Source organism: Astatotilapia calliptera, chromosome 13 (genome assembly GCF_964374335.1).
Source record: "Astatotilapia calliptera chromosome 13, fAstCal68.1, whole genome shotgun sequence".
Classification (NCBI taxonomy): domain Eukaryota; kingdom Metazoa; phylum Chordata; class Actinopteri; order Cichliformes; family Cichlidae; genus Astatotilapia; species Astatotilapia calliptera.
The window spans coordinates 26,596,396-26,619,699 of NC_137434.1; the positions used below are offsets into that span (position 1 = coordinate 26,596,396).

At 40.7% G+C, this 23,304-nt stretch overlaps 1 protein-coding gene and 1 long non-coding RNA gene across 2 annotated transcripts in view; both read right to left on the minus strand.

Moving 5' to 3' along the window:
• Positions 1-115: 115 nt before the first annotated feature.
• LOC113035309 (uncharacterized) lies at positions 116-1,492 on the minus strand. Its single transcript, XR_003274335.2, has 4 exons — positions 1,350-1,492; positions 1,172-1,259; positions 1,009-1,086; positions 116-291 (listed from the first exon to the last, which is right to left on the minus strand). It is a non-coding gene; the product is annotated as an uncharacterized LOC113035309 (long non-coding RNA).
• Positions 1,493-7,520: 6,028 nt separating this feature from the next.
• bean1 (brain expressed, associated with NEDD4, 1) overlaps positions 7,521-23,304 on the minus strand; it is a 53,050-nt gene continuing 37,266 nt past the window's right edge. Inside the window, exon 5 of the mRNA XM_026189861.2 lies at positions 7,521-8,157. Coding sequence (XP_026045646.1) covers positions 7,767-8,157 — 391 coding nt within the window. The 3' untranslated portion in view covers positions 7,521-7,766. The remainder of the gene's footprint in view (positions 8,158-23,304) is intronic.

Here is a 23,304-nt window from a genome sequence, read left to right on the forward strand (position 1 = left end):
AAACAAAGTAACGTACCTTTTATTTTACTAATTATTTACCATATAAGAAAATGTATTCTTATAATAATCTAAATTAGAGCATTGTAAATTAGGAATTAAAGATATCAGATTATCCTTTTAAATCCAAGTTGAACTTTATTATTTTTCTGTATATAATATAACACAAAATATTTACATTAGCATTATTTGTATGATTGCCATGTTTGTTTATTCAGCATGCCTTGGGTGGGAGCCACATTTATAAGAAGCTTTTGAAAACCTCTCTTTTCTGTCATGGATCATCAGGTTTCCCTGCAATAAAAAAAACAAAAGATCATTAAGTCACAAACACTACTTCCACACCAAGTACAACCAACATATACTCTGAGAAAGGTTTAGTCTGTTATCCTGAACTCTACAACTTTCTGGTTTCATAGTTGTTCGAGGTCTAAGTAAATACATTTCTGGTAAGTTTATGTACAGCACACCTGTCAGTACTTTCAAAATTGTGCTGAGTGCAACCCTGAGGTACTGCATGTACAGTTTTTTATGGCAACTTCATGGCCATAGTGGTAAAGACTTTAAACACAAACACACTTCTTTTCATATCTTAGTGAGGACATCTACTTGACTTTATGTTTTCCCTAGCCACTTACCATAACCATCACAAGTGAATGGCTAACTCTAACCCTTAGCCTAAACCTAACCATAGCCTAACTGTAACCCTGACACTAAACCACATTTTGAGCCTTAAACATGTCTCCAAACTCGTGGGGCTGGGCATTTTGTCCCCATAAGGGCTGTTGGTCCCCACAAGTATAGTAGCATTCCAATTTTTGGTCCTTACAAAGATATCTAAACATGGTACACACACACACACACACACACACACACACACACACACACACACACACACACACACACACACACACACACACACACACACACACACACACACAAATGTGAGCAAACACAAAACTATTCTTAGTCAACATACCTCCTGCGCAAGGAAAAAAAAAAAAAACATACCTCCTGCGTTTTCTGGTATAAATGGCTTCAAAGTTCCATCTCTCTCTAGCTCGTGTAGGGCTATGTAATCTGGAATGACTGTAAGATTGAAACCATCATAAACAAACTTAGTGTTTAGTAAGGGCTGTTTGAGTATTCTCTAAGTCATACACACAGGTCTTACCTTTAGAGTCCTCATTGGGATAAGCAGGCATCACTGTAAGTCCGACCACAAGAACAAGGATCAGGAGCACAATATGAGCTTTCATTTTCTACAGGAGAAATGAGGTTTAGTGTAGTCCTTTGGCTTCAATTCCACATTAAGGGGAGAAAAACAGATTTTTAATAATAGCTCATCTTACCTTTTTATTCACGAGCAGTAGCCTCTCAATGGGTCTTTAAAGTTATAACTGCTGTTTACAGTGTCTCAGACTGACTTATAAACCAGTCCAGCAGGACTTAAGCTAGGTGTGCACATGTCAGAAGCATCTTAAAAATCTACCCAGGTCAGTTTTGGGAAATAAAGTGTTCTAAAAATAAATCACATGTTCCCTGTATTCAAAAGCACAGAGCTTGGCGAACTGAACTAAACTGCTCACACTGATATGAGGTATTTGACTGGGTTAGCAATAAAGAGCACTCAAAGCAAACATACTGACGCTAAATAAAAACAATGATTGTGAAATAAAAGACTTGAAACTAAGCTTCAATTTAAATTTGCACGTATAAGCAAGGCAAATAGGAGTTGAAACTATTCATCTACAGTCACTCTGTTTTAATGTTACAAAAAGTCAAACCCTTTTTAAAGTAATCACGAAAACCTGTGTTTTTGTTACAATGAGATCCACCAAAAGGGCTCCGTATAAACGACTCCTTCTGTAATTCCTAGTATTCTATGTTGCAACTTGTAAACAGTAGATGAACAGATACATCATGACTGCATATTTTTCAGCAGTGTAACTATGTAGCTCTAAAAAAAAAAAAGAAATAGAAAAAGTGTGCCATTTGCATGTTGTTTTTCATTTCCCCAGATGACTGCAATTTAGAAACAGAGTAACTTCATATTTATCAAAGATTTTGTTTTGTCAAAGAGCTTGTTTTTCTTAGAGTAAAATGAGACTCCCCTCCTCCGCAGTTCTGTAAAAAAGTCAATACAAACTCAGAAAATCTCCCTGTGACTCTTCAGCTAACCTCTCCAAATATCTTATTGTCAATACTATTATTATCACTTTTGTAACTGCTATTGTTTTTGCAGAATAACATACCAGACAAAAACAAAATGTAGAAGAGAATAGTATGAAGTTAGAAGATGTCAAGGTGTGTGGAGTGTAAGGCTGAGGATTCAAATGCAGAACACAAGAGGTCGACTTCAGCAAAAAGTGAGCCTTTAATATGGTTTATAAGAGAAAGTCTAAAATAGCAGAGAAAAGTCCAGAAAGTAAAGAAACAATAATCCAATAACCACAATGAGTGAGGCTAACAGTATGCTGAGCACAGGGAACAAACACGGGAAATGGAGTAGATGCTGTGAAAAAGTATAAAGGCTGATTAGGGAATGTCCAACAGCAGAGTAAGGACTGGCAAGGACAATCAGGCAGATGAGAGCAACACTACACAGGGCATGAGAGAAACAAATCTTCACTGTAAAATAGGAAAAAATACAATGGGTACTAACACTTAACATGTATGAAAGAACATGAAGACTAACACTTAACACAAAAAGATGTGACAGAGAGAGGAGCAGATAGGGAAATGCTCAGGGAACTTAAACATCTACCAAAAACACGGAAAATAATAACACAAAATCCACAGAATCACAACAGCCACACCGAGGAAAATGTCAGGTTAAAATAACCCATAATTAGCCAACTTTTAAAAATCTGTTTAGAAAAAAATGGATAAATCTAATCACAAGTTTGAATTTGCAAATGTCACACTGATGCAATATTTCAACATTGTAGAGCCTCTAATGTGGGCCTTGCTAGTGTTTGCTCAAAAAACAATTTATTTAGATTATGATTGGTTACACATGTAAACCATCAAAATTGTATTTACTTACAGAGAATGCACCTGCAAAGTAATGCAATCCTAGCTGAACAATTAAGTTAAAGACTGAGACACTTTAACTAAGAAAGAATTCACACAGTTCCTATTAACTGCATTAAATCAGACAAATTTAATGATCTTTCCATTTTACCTTTTGTTTAATCTTATAAAGGTGTGACACATTCCTCCTCTGATACAGAACGTTGTGTAGTTCAGTGTTTCCCAACCGTTCCACCTGATTAGTACTCTAAGCAATCGGCATGAGTAACGGGCAGGATAATTACCTTCTCTTCCTGCTCTAATTAAATGGTTTGCCAACTGCCAGTGAAACAAAGACAAAGAAGCAATTGCGTAATAGTCATGCTGTGAGACGCGTAATAGCAATAGATAAAAAAATTTTTTTTTTTTTTAAAAGTAGTCAATCTGACCTGGGTCCTGGAGAAAATTCTGACCCAGATGAAGGCCCTAGCATGAGTAGCGATCAGAAGAAAGCAAAAAAGGTATACTGGGGACAAACCAAGCCAATTCCGCTATACCTAATGCACGGGAAAAAAATATAATATGCTTTTTGTGACATTTTTGTTTGGTGGTGTGCTGTTTTCTAATGTAAAATAAGTGCCGTGGCTCCAAAAGGTCGGGAAACACTGCTGTAGTTAGATAAATGTTCTCACCATTCTGTGTAGACTATTTTGTTCTGCAGCGCCCCCTAGTGGATAAATGTAAAACTGGCTTATCATAATGTCTGATTTTTAAATATTCTTCCGAGACCCAGCATATTCATTCATGGTCATTTGTCATTTTGGTCTTTATAACTTTTGACTTATTGGAGCTACCCTACTAAGTCCTGATGTGCCTAATTGTGGAATTTCCTGGTCTTTCTGATGATATCTCATGTGTTTGGGTGGTCTCTTTCAGTTCCGAAGAGACAGGAAATCACAAAAAAGTTCAACAGGAAGATACTTTTTTCCTCGGTTCTCAGGAGAATATGGTCAAAATACATAATTGGTTTAAATGTGCCTGTCTGAATCTTTGCTAGCCTGGGTGATTCTATCACGTTTGTTATGTGGCTTATACATCTTCTCATAAAACCCATCATTTTTATTTCATATTATTTTTACAAATGATTTTACTCTATACTTTTTCTATAGTATATAGAAGTCAGAAAAATGAAAGAGAGGAAAATAAGTAAACATGAATAGTGCAGAAACTTTGAAATGGCAGACAAAAACGTTTTATTACAACATATGGTAATCCATCAGAGAAAATTACTCTTGACTGAATGCTTAAAATCTTAAAAGCAGTACTGAGATTCTAACGTAATGAAGTAAATGTTGTGAGTGGCTCGTTTCCAGGTGCTAATTTGAGCCAAAAGACAACCAGTGATTAACTAGAACCCTTAAGAACAGCTTGAAACAGTCAAGAAAATGGTATCCTTTAGTAAAATCTGTCATCACAAGGCATTTAACAGGGATTCAGTTACAATAGCATGCTTTTACCTACATCACAAAATCAGTACATCACCAGAGATTTAGCTCAAAGCAGCAGATTGGTTGCCTTGAGATAATTATGGCTACAATGTTCAAGCTAACAGTCTGGGGGCTAATAGGCACATCTTTAACTAAAACACTATGTCACACGTAAAGATAATTTAAAAAAAATTGTCAATTTCTCAAATTAAACTAACATTGAAAAAAAATGTTATTAAAGCTCAGCCTTTAGTGGCTTCCTGCTTCAATAACTGGTGAATGATGATGTTGTCTACAGGTCTTAGTGTCTCCAGGATAGCCCCAATTTTAACTCTAAACACTTCATTCAAACATTTTGTGTATTTGTGACACATATAGTAAATTATATAACATATGTACACAGACACCTGAGGTGATAGATCAGGTTGCCTGGTGACCATAATGCAGGTATATTCATATTTTGTGCACCAACAGTGGCTGTCTGGGTTTTTGTTCCGTTTTGGTTAAGTTAGAAAAGTTTGTGATTTGTTCTGCTTTTATCCAACCGGGCTGTTCAGAGATAACACCCACATTGTAAAAATCCCCCTCTGAACATGTCTATGTCATGGTAACTGTACCATGTTTGTTGTACTTTAAAGAATTTCCCAACTTATTATGTTTCAAACTCAAACACAAAATAAATAATGAACAATTTAGATTTCTTTGGAAACTAATTGCCCTGATGTTTCCCCACATCTCATTAACAGAATGGAGTGTGTAATGATTGCATGGTCCATTTGAAAGAATGGCTGCAGATATATATTAAAATAACAACATTATCTCTCCGTTATTAACTTATTTACCGTTTTAATGCTGACTAATTATTAATTGGCAAAATTGTTCACTACAGATGCTTCCGACTGGCTTTACTTCCCCTTTGCTCAACTCAATTTATGTACAGCTGATGCATTTTAGCTCATATCTATTGCTTTGTTTCTGATTAGGAAATGATGCATAAATGGTGAAACATCGAAAACATTTGTATCTGGATTTACTTTGTTTACACTTTAAGCAGTTTGCTCAGCAACAGTCAGCTCTGATGCATATTAGTGTAAATGACCACCAATACACAGCATTACCAGATCACCCAAACCACCTGCTAATGGGATGCATTTGACCACATATCTGCTGTTGTATAAACTAATTTCCCCTGATGCATCTACAGCAAAATAACAAGGAAATACTGTATCAAGGACACAATGATAATTTTCTTTTGTCTTGTCTTGAACCATTTTGCAATTCTAACACTTGGAACAGTCCATACATGTTTATCACCTTAAACATTTTTAAATAATGCCTGTAAAAGAAGTCTGGTGCCTGTCAGGCAGAATGATGTAATAACCTTTCAAGGGGACCCTTTGATTTACAAGTACCAGCAGAAACTTTGCAGCTGACAGTTACATGTTTAAATGTTGAGATACTGTAGCGGAAACATTTTTTTAGAATCAAATGCGAAAGGCTTTGCATATTACAAAAAATCTTACTGGGTCACTCTGTCTCAAATCATCGTTGTCCTTCAGCTCAGCCATCTTTGACTTTCCTAAAAATATTCATGGTTTGCATATATGCCATGATTGCTATGACATTTTGCTTTCATGCTATGACATTTTGCCCCCAAAACCATCTCACGTTGTCAAAGACCACTATTGACAAAGTAATTTAAATGTTCAAAATTTAATGTAAAATGAAACACACAGAATGCTTTTTGACCTAAAAATGCTATTTTCACTAAACTTCCATGCTGTTTTAAATTTTTCATTGTGTTTAGGATACGTGCCTGAATATTACACTAATGTGTAAATTAATGTTGTTGTTTTTAAAATCTAGAAAGGTATTTAATATCTTAAGGTAAAATTTCACAACAATTATCATACAGAATATATCCAAACTTTGAACATTTCGTCGAAAACAAAGGTGGCTGAAAAGAGAAGTTACTAGAAATTTAATGAGTTAAGATGGAATGACCCAAAAAGTTTCCACATCAGTTTATTTTGTTCATTAGTAATTAGTTTAGTGGCTATCGCAAGCCATGTGTTGCTCACCTGTGTGCAATACAGAGAACATTTGTAACGGTTTAAGCCAAGTGAATTATTTTATGAGAGCAGAACAAGAACAACAACGCAGAAGCATCCCTTATGAGTGAATAATGTAATAAAGTCTACAGTTTACTGTGTTTCTTCTCCGTTGCATCAACCCAACCTCGACAAGAGGAGAGCTCCAAGCTACATTTTGCTGCTGGGATCCAGTTACAGCATTGACATTAAAACCAGAGCCCTTGATTGGAAGAATTATGACAACTTATACAGCTGGACAAGTTGAACTCCTCTCTGGTGATGACAGATTCAAATGACATGCTAGCAATGTTTTCTATGGCATCATCATGGTGCTAAAAGGTAATACAAATATACCTGGAAAAATGGCATGTTGATAATTCCTTGTCCAGGTAGTTCCCCTGTTATACACAGCCATTTCATCACAAACTCCTTCTAATCAAACTACCACAACCAACAAACTAACACTGGAGGTTGCCATAAACCACGCTACTGTCTGCACACACTATAGAGATTGTAAATCAGCAGTGGTGTGCTGGTAGTTGACATGTTCTATATAACATCAGAGCTAAGTACAGTTTTTTCCCAAAACATTTCTAAATACGAAGATATGTGACATCACAGCAAAATAAACTCAGGGATGGTACTGAGTGTGCTTGTGTATACCTTAAACTAGACTACTAAAACCCACATCTATACTGTTCATACTCTTTCTTGTAAAGACAAACTCAATTTCCTGTTGTCTATGACATGATGGATAAATGTAAATGCATTTGTTTGGAAGCGATTCAGACTAAACTCCACACAAGACACACAACTCTTGTATCAGTCCTACTTCAAGGAGACGATAACAGTCAACACATGGCAAAACTAAACTAAACAACATAGAGGAGAGCCATTGAGAGAAGTTGCCATTCCAGGAACTTTGCAGTATAATGCAGTTCTTGAGTTTTATTTTGTCCATAGTCAAACAACAGTAAAATGGTTGAAAGCTGGAGTTTTGACTGCACTGCAGTCAAGCTTCAGCCTCTTCAGGTCTTTGCAACCGTGTGGAAGAAATGCACATCTTTTGGACCATCGTTTGGTGTCACAGCTGCTAATGAAAGCTATTTTCCACACATCCCAAGTGTTTGTTTAATTCACCAAGCCCACAGGTGAGAGAAACAAATTAACTGTCCTATGAGATCTGGTTCGCAGGGAGTTGCTGGGAGTTGCCATCATCCCCCCTCTCTGATTGGTGTTTATAAAGGTCACATGGCATGAGAGGGAGGGGCTGTCCCTGCTCTGGCAGCATTGACTCATAAGGTGGTGCTGCCTCCAGTGGGAAGGAGATGGATGCAAGATGTTGATGCTCCTGCTCTTGCAGTCCCAGTGGGTAGTGGGAGGGAGAAAACCAGGCAGCACTGGCTGAGGTCTCTCCGCAGTGTGGGGAAGGATCTGTAAGGGAGTAGCAAGGCCGTTCATCCTGCTCTGCTCCCCCCTGACAGGGGTCCACCAATGAGTAAGGAGGTGGGTCATCTGTAGGGATGTAGATCTGAGTCGAACCTGGACCGACACACTCATCATAGCTACAGGCAAAAGGACAAAAATGAAAAAGTTAGATAAATTACAGAACATTGATTTTATATCATAACATCAGTTACTAAGTTATGTTCTTCTTTGCCATTTGTGCATGTGGGTGTCTGGAGGTGGTTTTCTTTTCTCTTTATTATTTTTTTAGCTTACTCCAAGTGCAGGCACATAAAATGTATCCTTCCCAACACAGGAAAAATGATAGCAACTGCAAAATAACTCATACTTAAAGGGAGTAATCTGCTCAAACTCTTAATGGGCATTTTGTAAAGAAACATGTCTTTAGCAAATTTACAGTTGTGCTGACAAATGGTTCATGTCAGGTAGTGCGCTTGCTGAACTCTCCCAATGCTTATCTTTTTAATAAGCCGGCTTTTAATCTGCTATTTCATGATAGCTTGATGCCATTGCCTTATTTTCTATGTTCAAATACATCCATCCATAATAGAAATTCACAGGAGAATACCATAGGAGACAAGATGGACCCCTCCCACCATCAGACATGAGCTGTTGCACTGAGACATTCAGTTTCAAATATAAAGACAGTTTTAACTATGCACAATCAAGCAATATCTACAATGTGCTCTATATAAAACCATCTAAAACATACATTTGGAAGATAAATAGGCAAGACACAAAAAAATATAAACCTGCAGAATTCAGCTGTAGTCTAGAAAAGGTTTATGTATCTTTAATGCAAATTTTAAATACAGTTGTTCAGTGTTCTGGTAGGGAAAACCAAAGATGCACACTGTTGGCACTCAGGACTGAGCTGTTAATGAAGCCATAATATTGTTTTGCTTGACTAGTGACTCTATACATGCATAGCTGCAGTTATTAAGTCTTAATGAAAAGTGAGATTAAAGTTCCATGGCTTTTGTCAAAATATTCACTTAAGGTTTATAAGTGGGCTTAATCCATGTAAAGAAAACTGGAAATTCAACCTTAAAATTATGAAAGATTTCTGCAGGTTAGATGGATTATAACTGAATAAAAGACAAACAAAATACAAGCCAATGTAAAACGTTTCTTGTTTGACAGCAACTGCGTCATGTTGATGCTGGAAAGATGCAAAGCATGGGCACAATGACGTGACTGGTTCAGCTGCTGTTGTTCTGATCATTGCTCTGCCACTGCAAACCATGAGGAGCCCTAGAATTTTTATTTTATAAAATAGCCCTGTGGAAGTAATGGTAGATGAGAATGGGCCGTAGGAAGAGGTAAATCAGCGTAACTTAATCAGCACAGTGGTTAACAACATCAATACACAGCAGTTTCTTTCTTTCTTTTTCAATTTCATTTTAGTTCAATTCAATTTTATTTATACAATACCAAATCACAACAGCAGTTGCCTCAAGGCGCTTCATATTCTACAATAATAGAAAGAAAACGGAGAAAACCCCAACAATCACATGACCTCCTATAAGTAAGCGCTTAAGCGATAGTTTCTTTCACGTTAAATTTGTGTCTTTCTGTGTATAGAAAAAGTGAGTGAGAGCTACTTCCGCCATGATGTGAAGATAACAGCTAATGTTCACTCCAGTTGAACATTAGCTGACGTCATTAGCTGTTTCCGGGTCAAAACTCTTCAGGTCTCAAAGTCAAACAAACACTGCGGCATCACTAAGAGTTAGAAAACTTTTCAAATAATGTAAATATGTAAGAAAATTGTGTATGTTTCTGTTCCGTGTCCTGTGTACTGTTTGTTTGTATATTTGTCTTTTTGGCTGCTGTTACAACCAAATTTCTCCTTGTGGGACAATTAAAGGATTATTCTATTCTATTCTATTCTATTCTATTCTAAATTCTTTCATCTTTAATGACATGATCAGTGTTGCTGCTTTACCAGGTGTAACAATTAAGTTTGACATCCAGGCATCCATAAAAACAGGATTTATTAAGTTTAACAGAATTTGAAGTTAGCAGGGAGTTAGCTTGCTAGTTTCCATCTAAGGTCTATATACCATGCTCTGACTGAGAGATATCTGAAAAATTAAAACGTACAGCTCTGCTATCTCTTCCGACATAAATGAAGATAGAAAACTAAACAGTGATGTTTGTAGGGTTACTGAAGTTGGGCTTGCTGGTATATAATGATGTGCTACATGGTGGCTAGCTACATGGCTATGGTTAGCATAATATAAACACATGAAGCTGGAAGATGAACACAATCACTTTTTTCCACTTGATAAAAGTTAACATGAGGAGAAATATAATACAAAAAACATAATATAGAAAAATAAAGTTTTCTGCGATGGCTTTAGTTATAATTATTTATTATTAAATATTGTTTATCATTTATCATTTATCGTCTTTCTCTTCTCTTTCTCACACCCCCATATAACTCAGGGTTTCAATAAATATATTCATGTGGATTATTTTCACTTGCCTCATGCTAAGAAATCTGACTGTAAACATCAGTGGCATGACAGCACGTTGAGGTGAAAATTGAAGACAGAGGGAAAGTGAGCGCTAGGCACGATGAGGTGTTGTAACACACTCTAAATCCCTGTGTCTCTTGTCTCTGAGGAGCTATATGCTGCTCTGTTCCCACTGTGTCTGTTTCTGCAAACACCTCACACTAGATAATGAATGAGGTGTTTTACACCTTTGTGTGTTCACTAGCATGTGTGTTAGCAGGGTGTGGCAGAATAAATAATAATTCGCCCCCTCTGGGAGACTTGCTGGGAGCTGCACAACTGCTTTTCTGTTTGTTGTTTTGTTTGTTTTTATCTGCTGCTTGTTTCTATTTAAAGTCCAGACATATCATGTAAATGAAATTCAATATCAAGGTATTAATTTATTAATAACTTAAGGATGCTGTTGCTTGGTGGCAAACAAACACATTGACACAATCCTCATGCTACAGTTTGGGAAATCCATGTTTCAACGTTTTTCCTGCATAGGCTGGCTGCTTCTGTCAATTAAGGCTAGGTTTATCTACTAGTTATTTTGCTATTTTATGCAGCTGTATGGAGGTTTGCTTTACAACAAAGCAACCCCCCCAAACTTTCACATGCAACCAATAAGTGAAGCCTGTCAAAAGCAATGGATGAAGTAGTTTGCCACTGATACAAGTGTGAAGAATGTTGCTTTTTCATTTTTCCTATTAACAGTCATGGTTTATTTAAACCCAGATATTTCCCAGACTTCTAACCTTGACCTAAAAGATTTTGTCTTAACATTTGTCACAGTAGAAAAAGAAGTCAAATGCACACGCATGTCAGCAGAAAGGGAGGACCTCTGGCATGTATTCATGCAATGGTTATGACGCTCTACAGAGCTGAACACCACACAGCTCTTGCTTACAGCATATGGTCTCTGTGTGTCAGTGCAAGTGTGTGTATTTGTGTGTGTAAAGCCAGCATGTTTCTGCTCTTTACCACTGTGAGAGGTTCTTGCCTGTGGAGTTAAACTGTAGATGGTGCTGCTACTGTGTGTGAATCATACCCAAAACTGATTTGATTTTTACAGCATAAAGCAGAAACAATATGAAACCTCTATATGACATTCAACAAATCAGTTTTCATCATATCAAATTACTCTTAGTGCCAGAAAACAATAATCAGGTGTCTACTTTCATTTTCCTGCTTTTCATCTCTTTACATTACCAGTTTGTGCACAGTGGGAAGATTAGTTTCCTCCTATGAGATGACAAGTGACACTGTGCAGAAATTGCTTTACAGCTTAATAACATGAAAAAACGCTTCCTGTATTTGTCAAACACTTGCAGTTAGTGTCACGCAGCCTGACACAGCAACGGGCAAATTATTGCAAATGCCTCAGCTGCTCCTAAACATGTCATTATTGAATGTTACGTGAAAAGTCACAGATGCAGGCTACTGTTGCTCCATCGTGGTTTACTGCTGTACAACTGGTAAAACACAGGTAACATCTCTGACTGCCTGCCTTTGCAACATGTAATTTACAGTTAATTACATATTATATATCAACAAAGAAGCAAATGTGATTCTAAATTCTCTATAATTCCAAGCTTAAAATACAAATGGATAAACTGTAGTTTTCCATCCATAGGTCATAGTATCCATAAACTGCTGACCAGAAACTAAGATGTTTCCACTGTTGTAGGCAGAACTCTGGATCAGAATCGGCAATCAGACCAGCAGCATATGCTGTGACACTCGAGACCAGACATAATAATGGGCAAACCTCAGCCTAAATTTGAGCAACATGACATAAATATTCCTTTTCACATGCTCACCATAACAGAATTGAAAAAATTATATTAATAGATCAGTGTCTGGACACATGTAAGTGGCAAACACAAAACAAATCAAAAGGAAACAAAGCTGTGACGTTAATGCTTATTTAAATCTTCTCAATACACGATGAGAATGTCACACGTGCCTTCCTACACTATGTGCTCACCAATGCTATTATGCAAATCAAATCAGAAAGAAAGGAATCTGTGTCCATGCGTGTGTGTGTGTGCTTGCTGAGCTTCTCCCTGAGAGGAAGCAGAAGCTTTCAGTCTCCACAGGTGAGGCGCTGATCCGCAAGCGTGACTTTTTTTCTCTACCAGACTTTGTGTGTGTACGTGTGTGTCGGAAGTGTAGCGTTCACAGTCGCAGCAGGTGAGCTGTTGATCTGAGTTCTCTGAGTTTTCCTCAACCATCTGTGGCCTACACACGCAAAAATATGCACGCCCACACACGCTCTGATCATATGACTGCAACTACCTGCTTCTTCACAGGGTACCAAACAATAATTTGCCAGCACTATGGTTACAAAAAAAAGTGTGATTCGAATGTATGGATGTGAGTGTATGTGAGTTTATGCATATGCGTTGGTTGGCTGCTGTCCTGTAGTCCAAGCCAAAAAGTACGTCTCACACGCAGGCGGTCCAGAACATTCTGGTTTCCTGCCAGAGTACTGACGTAGCGCTCTAGCTCCCCTTCCTTTTCCCTGCTCTCCTCTTTGCTTTCTTTCCTTATTCTTGATAGAAAGCTGAGGAGTTCTTCACAGTTATTCTCACATTTCCGCTGTTCAAACTGAAATTCTCTAACTGCGTATGGGCACAATTTGTCGCCCACATTAGGCTCAAGCATCATTTAACACCACCAAACCCTGCTGCTACCAGGTGCATCCCTTCACATATGAGGTTTGACCAAAAACAATAGCAAACTTTACAATTGAAGTCCATATGGGGCTTTTTAAACACTGCACAGAGAATAAACTAAAAGGAAAAAAAAAAACCCCAATAACTTAAAAATAACAAGGTCATGTCTTAATTTCTTTTTTATTTCTATTGTCATATGTAACAAAAAAAATGCATTTTTGCAAACAGTGTTTGTCAGGGAGACAAAAGGTTAACTCACTTAAAACAATGTGGTTTGTAGTTGTAATACTCTGATAAATATCAGTGGTATTTATTTTGTTTTCATGAGAATAAGTTAAAGAGAAAATAATTGTTCATGGTGAGGTTAAGAGTGGTATAGATATGTGATATAACTGTTTGTATTAAAATGCATAAATAGTGTATGAAAAAATCAGTTACGTTAAAAAACCATAATTTCATGGAATGTGAATGTCTGTTAAAAGAGAAGAAGTGTAACTTGTTTTGTATGCTACGTCACGAGAGGTCATGACTTGCAGATGACTTCCGGGGGAAAGAGACTCGGGAGGAAGAGAGGAGAAAAAGAAGGATTACTAAAATGGCATAGACAAAGCATGGACTTCGGGACTGCTTATGTCACCAAAGTTGTTCGGCAACAACATATCACCCGTCTGCGGACTTCCCGGTAATCATTCGGAGCGTTTGAGCCGGGCTTCCCGTATCTTTTGGTGCTTGGCTAAGCACGAGGCACGTTTGGCTACATTGGCTAGCTGGAGCTAGGCTAACGCCACGGTCCTGGCTAACGGAGATTCCGCCGGAGCGGAGAGACGGAGTTGGAGAGTTGTCTCGGGAGAGAGTCGCTAACCGTGGATGATTCGCTGCTATCTAAGGAACCGGAGATTCGTTGCTCGCTGCCGCGAGTGGAGACGGTTGCTACCACAACGAGCGAGTTATTCATCGGAGGAGGTGGAGACATCACGGATACTCGGAGGTATTGTTGTTATTATTAAGAGCTCCAACTAAAGCGCGCCAACAACAAAAATAAACTAAGAGTGCACTCTGGGAAAAGAATAACATTGGACAGGTTAAGGGAAAAAAATACTGAAATCTATCCCCCGGGGGTTTATTGTATGTTTTGTATATGTGTTTTTTTCATGAAGAAAAAAGGGTTGGATGTGAATTTCCTGCAATTGTTTAATACATTTTCTAACCCTGAGATCCTGTGTTGGGTTTATTGCATGGTGTCTTATCATTTGAGTATTCACATGTATTAGCCTTAATCGGTTAAGTGTATTTCCTTAGCCTCCGCTTGTCTGTGTAGACACGAGAATCATATGAACCCTAGACTGATATTTATTTTTCGAGATGTATCTTTTATCACAGAATGTTTAAGTAGAGTCAAGACTGCACCCGAGGGCATAAGGGGGGAGTCTTGTCACACGAGCCGGTGGTAAAAGTGTTACATTTTTGGGGGCTCGTCCGGGATTGTATGTAATTTGTGTTATGACTGACCTGGTTTTCCGTTATTCACCAAAGAGAGGGAACTAATTTTTTTTTTGAGATTGCTAAGGAAATTATTTTCATTGTCAAGTGTGGTTACATTTATTGTGAGATCTCTTACTGTTTGAGCTAAAAAAGAAAAAAAAGAAAAATGGAAGCAGTTGAAATTGAAGCTTGGTGCAAAAGGAAGCAGTTAGCTTATGGACATGCAGTTGTTTTGAGTGATGTGGACCCCGATGTCACAGATGCAGTTCTGCTATCGGCCTTGAGCCAGGTCAAAGTATTTGGAAAATCCGAGATAGTTGACCGTTGTCTTGATGTAGCTTCTAAGACACAGTTGGTACTGATCAAGACTTCAACTGACTTAAAAAATCAAACCGTACCGGATGTTGTTGGACTTCCTGGGGAGGCGGGTCCATGGCCAGCTCATGTGCTCACTGCTCCTGCAGAAAATGATGAGTTTCAATCTAAGCTAATGTCATTCCTGAATGCGGAAGGTAAAACTCTTACTGACGTTGGTGGCTTACTTCAGCCTTCACCCCTTGATGTGAACACGGCTTTGATACATGCTATCAGTTCCTTAGTGGATAAATGTAACGCCACATCTGTTGATTCTCAGAGCTATCGTAAGCTGCGCATGTTCTCTGGTGTGAAACCTACGCCCAATGGGGAGGAAGAGTATGATGCCTGGGCAGAACAGACAACACATCTGCTAGATGAGTGGCAGTGCAGTGACAACATAAAGAAACAGCGAATAGTGGAAAATCTGAAAGGTCCAGCTGCAGACATTGTAAGGTTCTTGAGAGTGCAGCAGCCCACTGCAACTTCATATGACTACATGCAGGTTTTGGAGACGGCTTTTGGAACAACTGAGAGTGCGTCCGATCTTCTGGTGAAGTTCAGACATACCTACCAAAATGTGGGCGAAAAGTTGTCTACTTACTTGTTGAGGTTGGATAAACTGCTGCACTGTATTTTCAGAAAAGGAGGCGTGGCACTGTCTGACATGAATCGATTACGGATGGAGCAGGTTGTGAGGGGAGCACTGCAACAAGACATGATTGCACTCCGTCTTCGTATGACTCACAAGCTGCGAGAACCCCCTTCTTTCAGTGAGTTGCTAAAAGAAGTAAGGGAGGAAGAGGACATGCTCCAAAGCAGAAATGATAGCAAGAACCCAGTAATGTCACAGTCTGTAACTCCTGTTTCTAAGTTGGCACCTGAACAAGAAGTTGATCCTGAAGTGGCAAAGCTGAAAAAAGAGATAAGTGTCATGAAAGCTGAGATGCTTAGTCTTAAAGCTGCTACGGTTGCATCACATCCAGACACCCAGATTTCACAACCAGAAGTCCCTGCCAAGCCACCTTATAAAAGAAATGCTACCCCACAAAGGTCTGGCTATCAAGAGGATAAACCTGGAATATTTTGCTACAGATGTGGGGAGGATGGACATTTTAAGAGAGAATGTGAAGGTGAAGAAAACCTACTCAAAGTCAACAAGCGCCTCATTAAACTGACAAAGAAATCGGGAAACTACCGCGGGGTCCAGTAGAGGAACGGCCTGGCATCCCGGTGGTTGTAACACGTTCCACCAAGTGCAGCACCTTAGAGGGAAAAGTGAAAGACACTGTACCTGCAGGCTTAGTGGGCCCTAGCTCTGTAGTGTCGGTACAGATTGAAGGCATCTACTCTAAAGCCATACTCGATTCTGGTTCTCAAGTAACCCTGCTGTACAGATCCTTCTACGACAGATATTTGACACACCTGCCATTGACGTCTATCGACACGTTGGCGATATGGGGTCTCAGTTCCGCCGAGTACCCTTATGATGGCTATTTGTCACTTAGGCTGGAGTTTTTGGAAGCAGATGTAGGTGTGAGTGAGACCATTGATGCACTTGTGTTGGTATGTCCCGACCCAGTTGTGAGAGGTGAAGTTTCCCTGCTTGTTGGCACTAACACACCCACTGTGAGTTGATTGCTTAGCCACTGCAGGGAAAAGGGAGGAGAAAACTTTGTGAGATCCATGCACATTCACCCAGTCTTCAGAAAAGTTTTCAGTGAGATCTCAGTGTTACCACCTGATGCTGACAGTAACCAGAGGGGAACAGTGTGGTTCACCCAAGCCAAACCTGTCATCCAACGGCCTGGGGGAGTCGCCCAAGTGGCTGGGGCACCAAAGTTTCATGGAGTGCTGAGCACTCAGACAATCCTTGTAGACTCACCTGATGACCCTGAGAATGAGTCACGGTTTCCCGATGGACTTCTGGTGAGACCAGAGTTGCAGACCTCCACTGGTGTGACGGCCAAAAGAATTACTGTTCTGGTTAGAAACGTGTCAGCACGGGAAATTACCTTGACCAGAGGGACACCAATAGCTCATCTGTTTCCAGTCGACGTCGTGTCATCTCTACCTGGGAGGGAAGAGTCTGAAGTCGAGTTCCCTGGGAAGCTGAGCCCCTCTTCTTTCAACTTTGGAGACTCACCAGTTCCTAAGGAGTGGAAGGAAAGGTTGGTGACAGAAATGATGGAGCGAAGTGAAGTTTTCTCTCTGCATGAGTTTGATGTCGGATGCAGTAAGGGCACCCAGCACACTATCAAAACCACAGAGGACAAACCATTTCGGGAGAGGTCTCGTCGGTTGCCACCTGCTGACGTGGAGGCACTGAGACAGCATCTAGCGCAGCTAAAAACTGCTGGTGTTATTACAGAGTCACGCAGTCCTTATGCCTCACCCACTGTGGTCGTGAGAAAGAAGAATGGGAAAATAAGGATGTGTGTGGATTTTCGGACTCTAAACCGCCGCACCACTCCCGACCAATACACGGTGCCAAGAATTGAAGATGCTTTGGCATGTCTCAGTGGAAGCAAGTGGTTCAGTGTGCTTGACCTTCGGAGTGGATACTATCAAGTGCCCATGGCAGACTCCGACAAGGAAAAGACAGCTTTCATTTGCCCGGCTGGATTCTTCCAATTTGAAAGAATGCCACAGGGAGTGACAGGGGCTCCCGCTACATTTCAGCGGGTAATGGAACAAACTGTTGGAGACATGAACTTGCTTGAGGTGTTGGTCTATCTCGACGATCTCATTGTGTTTGGAGCCACGCTTGAGTAGCATGAGATCCGGTTGCTGAAGGTGCTTGACCGTCTAAAGGACGAAGGACTGAAGCTGTCACTGGATAAATGTCAGTTTTGTCAGCCATCGGTGACTTACGTTGGGCACATATCTCATATCTCAAGACGGGGTGTCTACTGATCCAAAGAAGACTGAAGCTGTAACCGCATGGCCAAGACCCAACACTGTGACTGCGTTACGGTCGTTTCTTGGATTCTGTGGGTACTACCGGCGTTTCGTGAAAGATTACTCCAAGGTAGCTCACCCATTGAACCAACTGTTGTCTGGTTACCCTTCAACTGCAAAGAAGAAAGTAAAGGAGAGACAGGATGGTCCGTACCTTAACCCCGCAGAGCCCTTTGGTGGTCGATGGAGCGGAGAATATGAGGCAGCCTTCGAGGAGCTGAAGCGACGACTTATTCAAGCTCCTGTGTTGGCCTTTGCCGATCCTCAGCTACCTTATGTGCTGCATGTAGACGCTAGCCGGGAGGGGCTAGGAGGAGTGCTGTACCAGGATCAAGGCAAAGGATTGAGACCTGTGGCTTTCGTCAGTCGGAGTTTGACTCCTTCAGAAAAGAATTACCCAGCCCATAAATTGGAATTTTTGGCGCTGAAGTGGGCGGTAGTGGACAGACTGCATGACTATCTGTACGGGACCAAGTTCGAGGTGAGGACAGACAACAACCCTCTGACATATGTGCTAACGTCTGCCAAGCTAGACGCGACGGGTCACCGTTGGCTTGCTGCCCTGTCTACATATGACTTTAGTCTCAAGTACAGAGCAGGAGTCCAAAACATTGACGCTGACGCCCTCTCTCGCCGGCCACAATCGGGGTCGATATCCAAATCCGAGTGGGACGACGTTCCTGCAGCAGGAGTGAGAGCCTTGTGTCAAATGTCTGGGGTGATGAAACATAAAAACCCACGATCCAGAAGAGCCATTGACTCTTTTGGCACTTCTCCACAAGCTATCCCACAAGCTTATTGCAATCTGGCTTCTTTGAGTGTTAAGAATATGCCCTTTGTGAGTCTTGCTGAGTTGTCGACCGCTCAACGGGAAGACCCCGGCATAGGACAAGTGTGGACAGCTCTGAGTAATGGGAATAGTAACCAAGTTGACAAGACCAAGCAACCAACTTGCTCTTTGCTGTTGAGAGAGTGGGACAGGTTAAAGATGCAGAAAGGAGTGATGTATCGCATTGTAACTCCTCCAGGGAAATCCCGCTGTTCTCAGTTGGTACTACCAGAAAAGTATAGAGTCCCTGTACTGAAATCACTGCACGATGACTCAGGTCATTTGGGCCTCGACAAGACATACGGTTTGGTAAGAAACCGGTTCTACTGGCCTCGGATGAAGTCAGAGATTGAAGAGTATTGCAAGTCTTGTGAGAGGTGTATAAAAAGAAAGACTCTACCCAAGAGAGCTGCACCTTTGTCGCATTTGCAAAGTGAGGGACCGTTCGACCTCGTTTGTATGGACTTTTTGTCCATAGAGCCTGATTCGAGCAGCACAGAAAATGTTCTGGTCATTACCGATCACTACACTCGTTATGCTCAAGCTTTTCCAACAAGAGACCAGAGAGCCTCTACGGTTGCAAAGGTGTTGCTGGAGAAGTATTTCGTTCATTACGGACTGCCACGGAGGATGCACAGTGATCAGGGCAGAGATTTTGAAAGTCGCCTTGTCCATGAAGTGTTGAGTTTACTTGGAGTTGAAAAATTAAGAACGACGCCCTATCATCCTCAAGGAGACCCTCAACCCGAGAGGTTTAATAGGACATTGTTGGACATGTTGGGGACCCTGGAACCGAACAGAAAGAAAAAATGGAGTCAGCACGTCGTTCATTTGGTTCATGCTTATAATTGCACTCCAAATGAAGCTACAGGTTTCTCTCCTTATTTCCTTATGTTTGGGCGTGAAGCTAGGTTACCTGTGGATTTGTGTTTCGAGACTTCTAGTGATGGCACACCACAGAAAACTTACCTCAAGTACGTTTCTGACCTGAGGAAGGAGTTAAAGGCTGCCTATGAACTAGCAGAGTCCGTCGCTGCCAAACAGAATGAGAACAATAAGCAGCGGTATGATAAAAGAATTAGGTTCGCACAGCTGCTACCGGGAGACAGAGTCTTGCTACGAAACCTCGGGTTGCAAGGGAAACATAAACCGGCCGACCGCTGGGCGTCAAAACCATATGTTGTGGAAAGTAAGATGCCGAACCTACCTGTGTTCCGGTTGAAACCCGAAGATGGTGATGGACCAATCAAGATCCTCCATCGGAATCACTTGTTGCCTCTTGGGGAGAGGATATGTCTAGACTCTGCATCCCATACGGATCTCACCCCTACAAGGAGAGTTTTGCAACGGAGGAAACAGAAAGAATGCACAGACAAGCCTGGAAAGGAAAAGACACTATCGCAGAGAACGGCAGATAAAGACTCTGAAAGGGAAGGAGTCACACCCTGGAGCTAGGCTAACGCCACGGTCCTGGCTAACGGAGATTCCGCCGGAGCGGAGAGACGGAGTTGGAGAGTTGTCTCGGGAGAGAGTCGCTAACCGTGGATGACTCGCTGCTATCTAAGGAACCGGAGATTCGTTGCTCGCTGCCGCGAGTGGAGACGGTTGCTACCACAACGAGCGAGTTATTCATCGGAGGAGGTGGAGACATCACGGATACTCGGAGGTATTGTTGTTATTATTAAGAGCTCCAACTAAAGCGCGCCAACAACAAAAATAAACTAAGAGTGCACTCTGGGAAAAGAATAACATTGGACAGGTTAAGGGAAAAAAATACTGAAATCTATCCCCCGGGGGTTTATTGTATGTTTTGTATATGTGTTTTTTTTCATGAAGAAAAAAGGGTTGGATGTGAATTTCCTGCAATTGTTTAATACATTTTCTAACCCTGAGATCCTGTGTTGGGTTTATTGCATGGTGTCTTATCATTTGAGTATTCACATGTATTAGCCTTAATCGGTTAAGTGTATTTCCTTAGCCTCCGCTTGTCTGTGTAGACACGAGAATCATATGAACCCTAGACTGATATTTATTTTTCGAGATGTATCTTTTATCACAGAATGTTTAAGTAGAGTCAAGACTGCACCCGAGGGCATAAGGGGGGAGTCTTATCACACGAGCCGGTGGTAAAAGTGTTACATAGTGTTTTGATTTTTAAGTTCATATATGTAGATCAGTTCCAAAGAGCCCAAAAACAATCATAATCCAGGAAGCACTACATTTCTTATTTACCTTCTATGTGAACTGAGGAGATGAAGATGGGAATCCTTGATTATGTCACATGCAGCAGTTCTGTGATGCTCAATACATTGCACATGACAATTACTTTGTAACTACATAAGAAAAGAGCAAAAAGCTGGATTTCTTTCCGCAATGTGGTGCCACTGTGTCTAATTATTACTATTATTATTAAATTTCAGTGAGTCATTTCAGTAAATTATCTCTCTGATATCCTCGTTATCCCTGTTGTCTGACAATAATTGTGGAAGTGATAAGATGTAATGTCATCTCAATCACGTACTACAGATGGATGATACTCCCCGGATAATCATGAAATAGAGTGTACACTTGGTGCCAGCAGAAAGGGAGAACTGTAAGCAATATCCTCTGATAAACCATAAAATAAAATGATATGTTCAGTCGTATGACAATTATTCCCTCTGAGTTATAGACTACAGATCATCCACCCTTGAACAGAGTAAAATGTTTGAACGGTTCTAAAGAACTGTGATGAGAATGAAGCACACACATATGCACTGCAGGGGAGGGATTTATGTGAATTATTAAAGTTGCCAATTAGACCAGCTGACATTTAGATCAAAAACACCATGACACCAGCTTTTAGCAAGTCCATTCTCTCTCTCTCTCTCTCTCTCTCTCTCTCTCTCTCTCTCTCTCTCCCTCTTTCTCACACACATGCACATATTCACAGCCAACCTTGCAATGGGCACCAAAGTTAGCACTGCTCTCTAATAAATGAATTACCACAGAAAAAGGTCAAACCAAGTGGCCAAAGAACAGTGCATGATAGTGTATGAATGGTCACTTATATTTCATACTTGACATTTCACATATATGTCAAAGGAAAGGCTCTTCTTTCTTATTTTGACAATAGAATGTAGTGTGTAGCTGAGGAAAGGCAAAAAATTCCATTTGACTTGTTTTTTCTTAATATTTTATTTTCAACTTTTGCCAGAAAAAAGGAATTTTCCAAAACCAGAGACCTTCCTGCGCCGTTAAATCTAAGTAATTATCAAATGGTATGTGTAAAAAAACCCAAGCGTCCTTCTGTTTCCAATTTTAACAGGTGTCTAGCAGTATTTTAGTTTCATATTTAGTATACAGACATCACTATGGTACATTTTCATTTACATTTTGTTGTAATAAAGCAATAGATGTATAGTAGATTAAACTTTAACTTTTTTTTTTTTTTTTTTTTTTTTGGCCTGTCCCGTTTGGCTCTTTTGCCATCAGAATTGTTGTCTAAAGGCAAAGAAAGATGCCCAACGGATTTACTTTACCAAACTGACCATCCCAGCCTTGCCGTAATGGTCCATTTGATTCACCTTTTATTGTTTATTTTATTTTCACTTACTGAATACGGGACAGACTTGACTGGGGGAAAGAAGGGGAGAAAGAAAGAGGGAAAGAGAAACAGCTGAGAAGAGGGACGGGGAGAAGGGCAAAAAACAAAAACCAACAGAATGAGCAGAGAAAAAAAATGCATATATCAATCACCTGGATCACCTGCTGAGAAAGAAAAAAGAAAGCAAGCAGAAGAGAACAAGAGTAATAGAATAAACAACATCACAATGATATATGGGAATATGACAGTAAATACTAAATGTTAAACATTATTGTGCAGCACATAAGATCAACAGAACACAGTGTGCTTTGAGGTAGGAGCCAAAAAGGGTGTAGTTTGTGGGTGTGATCACCCGTGTGTACACCTGTGAGCATGGACGCGCTTGTTTTTTGTTTTTTAAAAGGTTCCTTCATGTAATAATCTGCTAGAGGGTGTGGGGGGGGGGGGGGGGGGGGGGGGGCACAGCCCCGTCCTCCAGGGCGTGAAGCAGGTGTGGAGGAGATCAAAACTCCAGACATCCAGAGGCCCCCAGAACACAAGAGACCAAGGAAGACCAACAGAGGGGCAGCTGCGCCACTGTCCCGGAAAGAGCTGAGGAGAGTCCCAGATGAGGGCTCACTCAGCAGCCGCGGAGCAGAAGCCAGGGGGAGTTGCAGTGACGCGCCCGTGAGCTCCGCCGGCAGCCAGCTGCGCCTGAGTGACCGAGCCCCAGGCCGAGAGGCCGGGGGCACCCCACCTCCGAAGTGGCCCGAGCGAGCCCCAGGCTCCAGGCCCCGATAAGCGGCCGCCAAGGAGTGAGCCGGTGTGTACCTGGACGCCCATCCCCGGACACAAAGAACCACCAACGCACC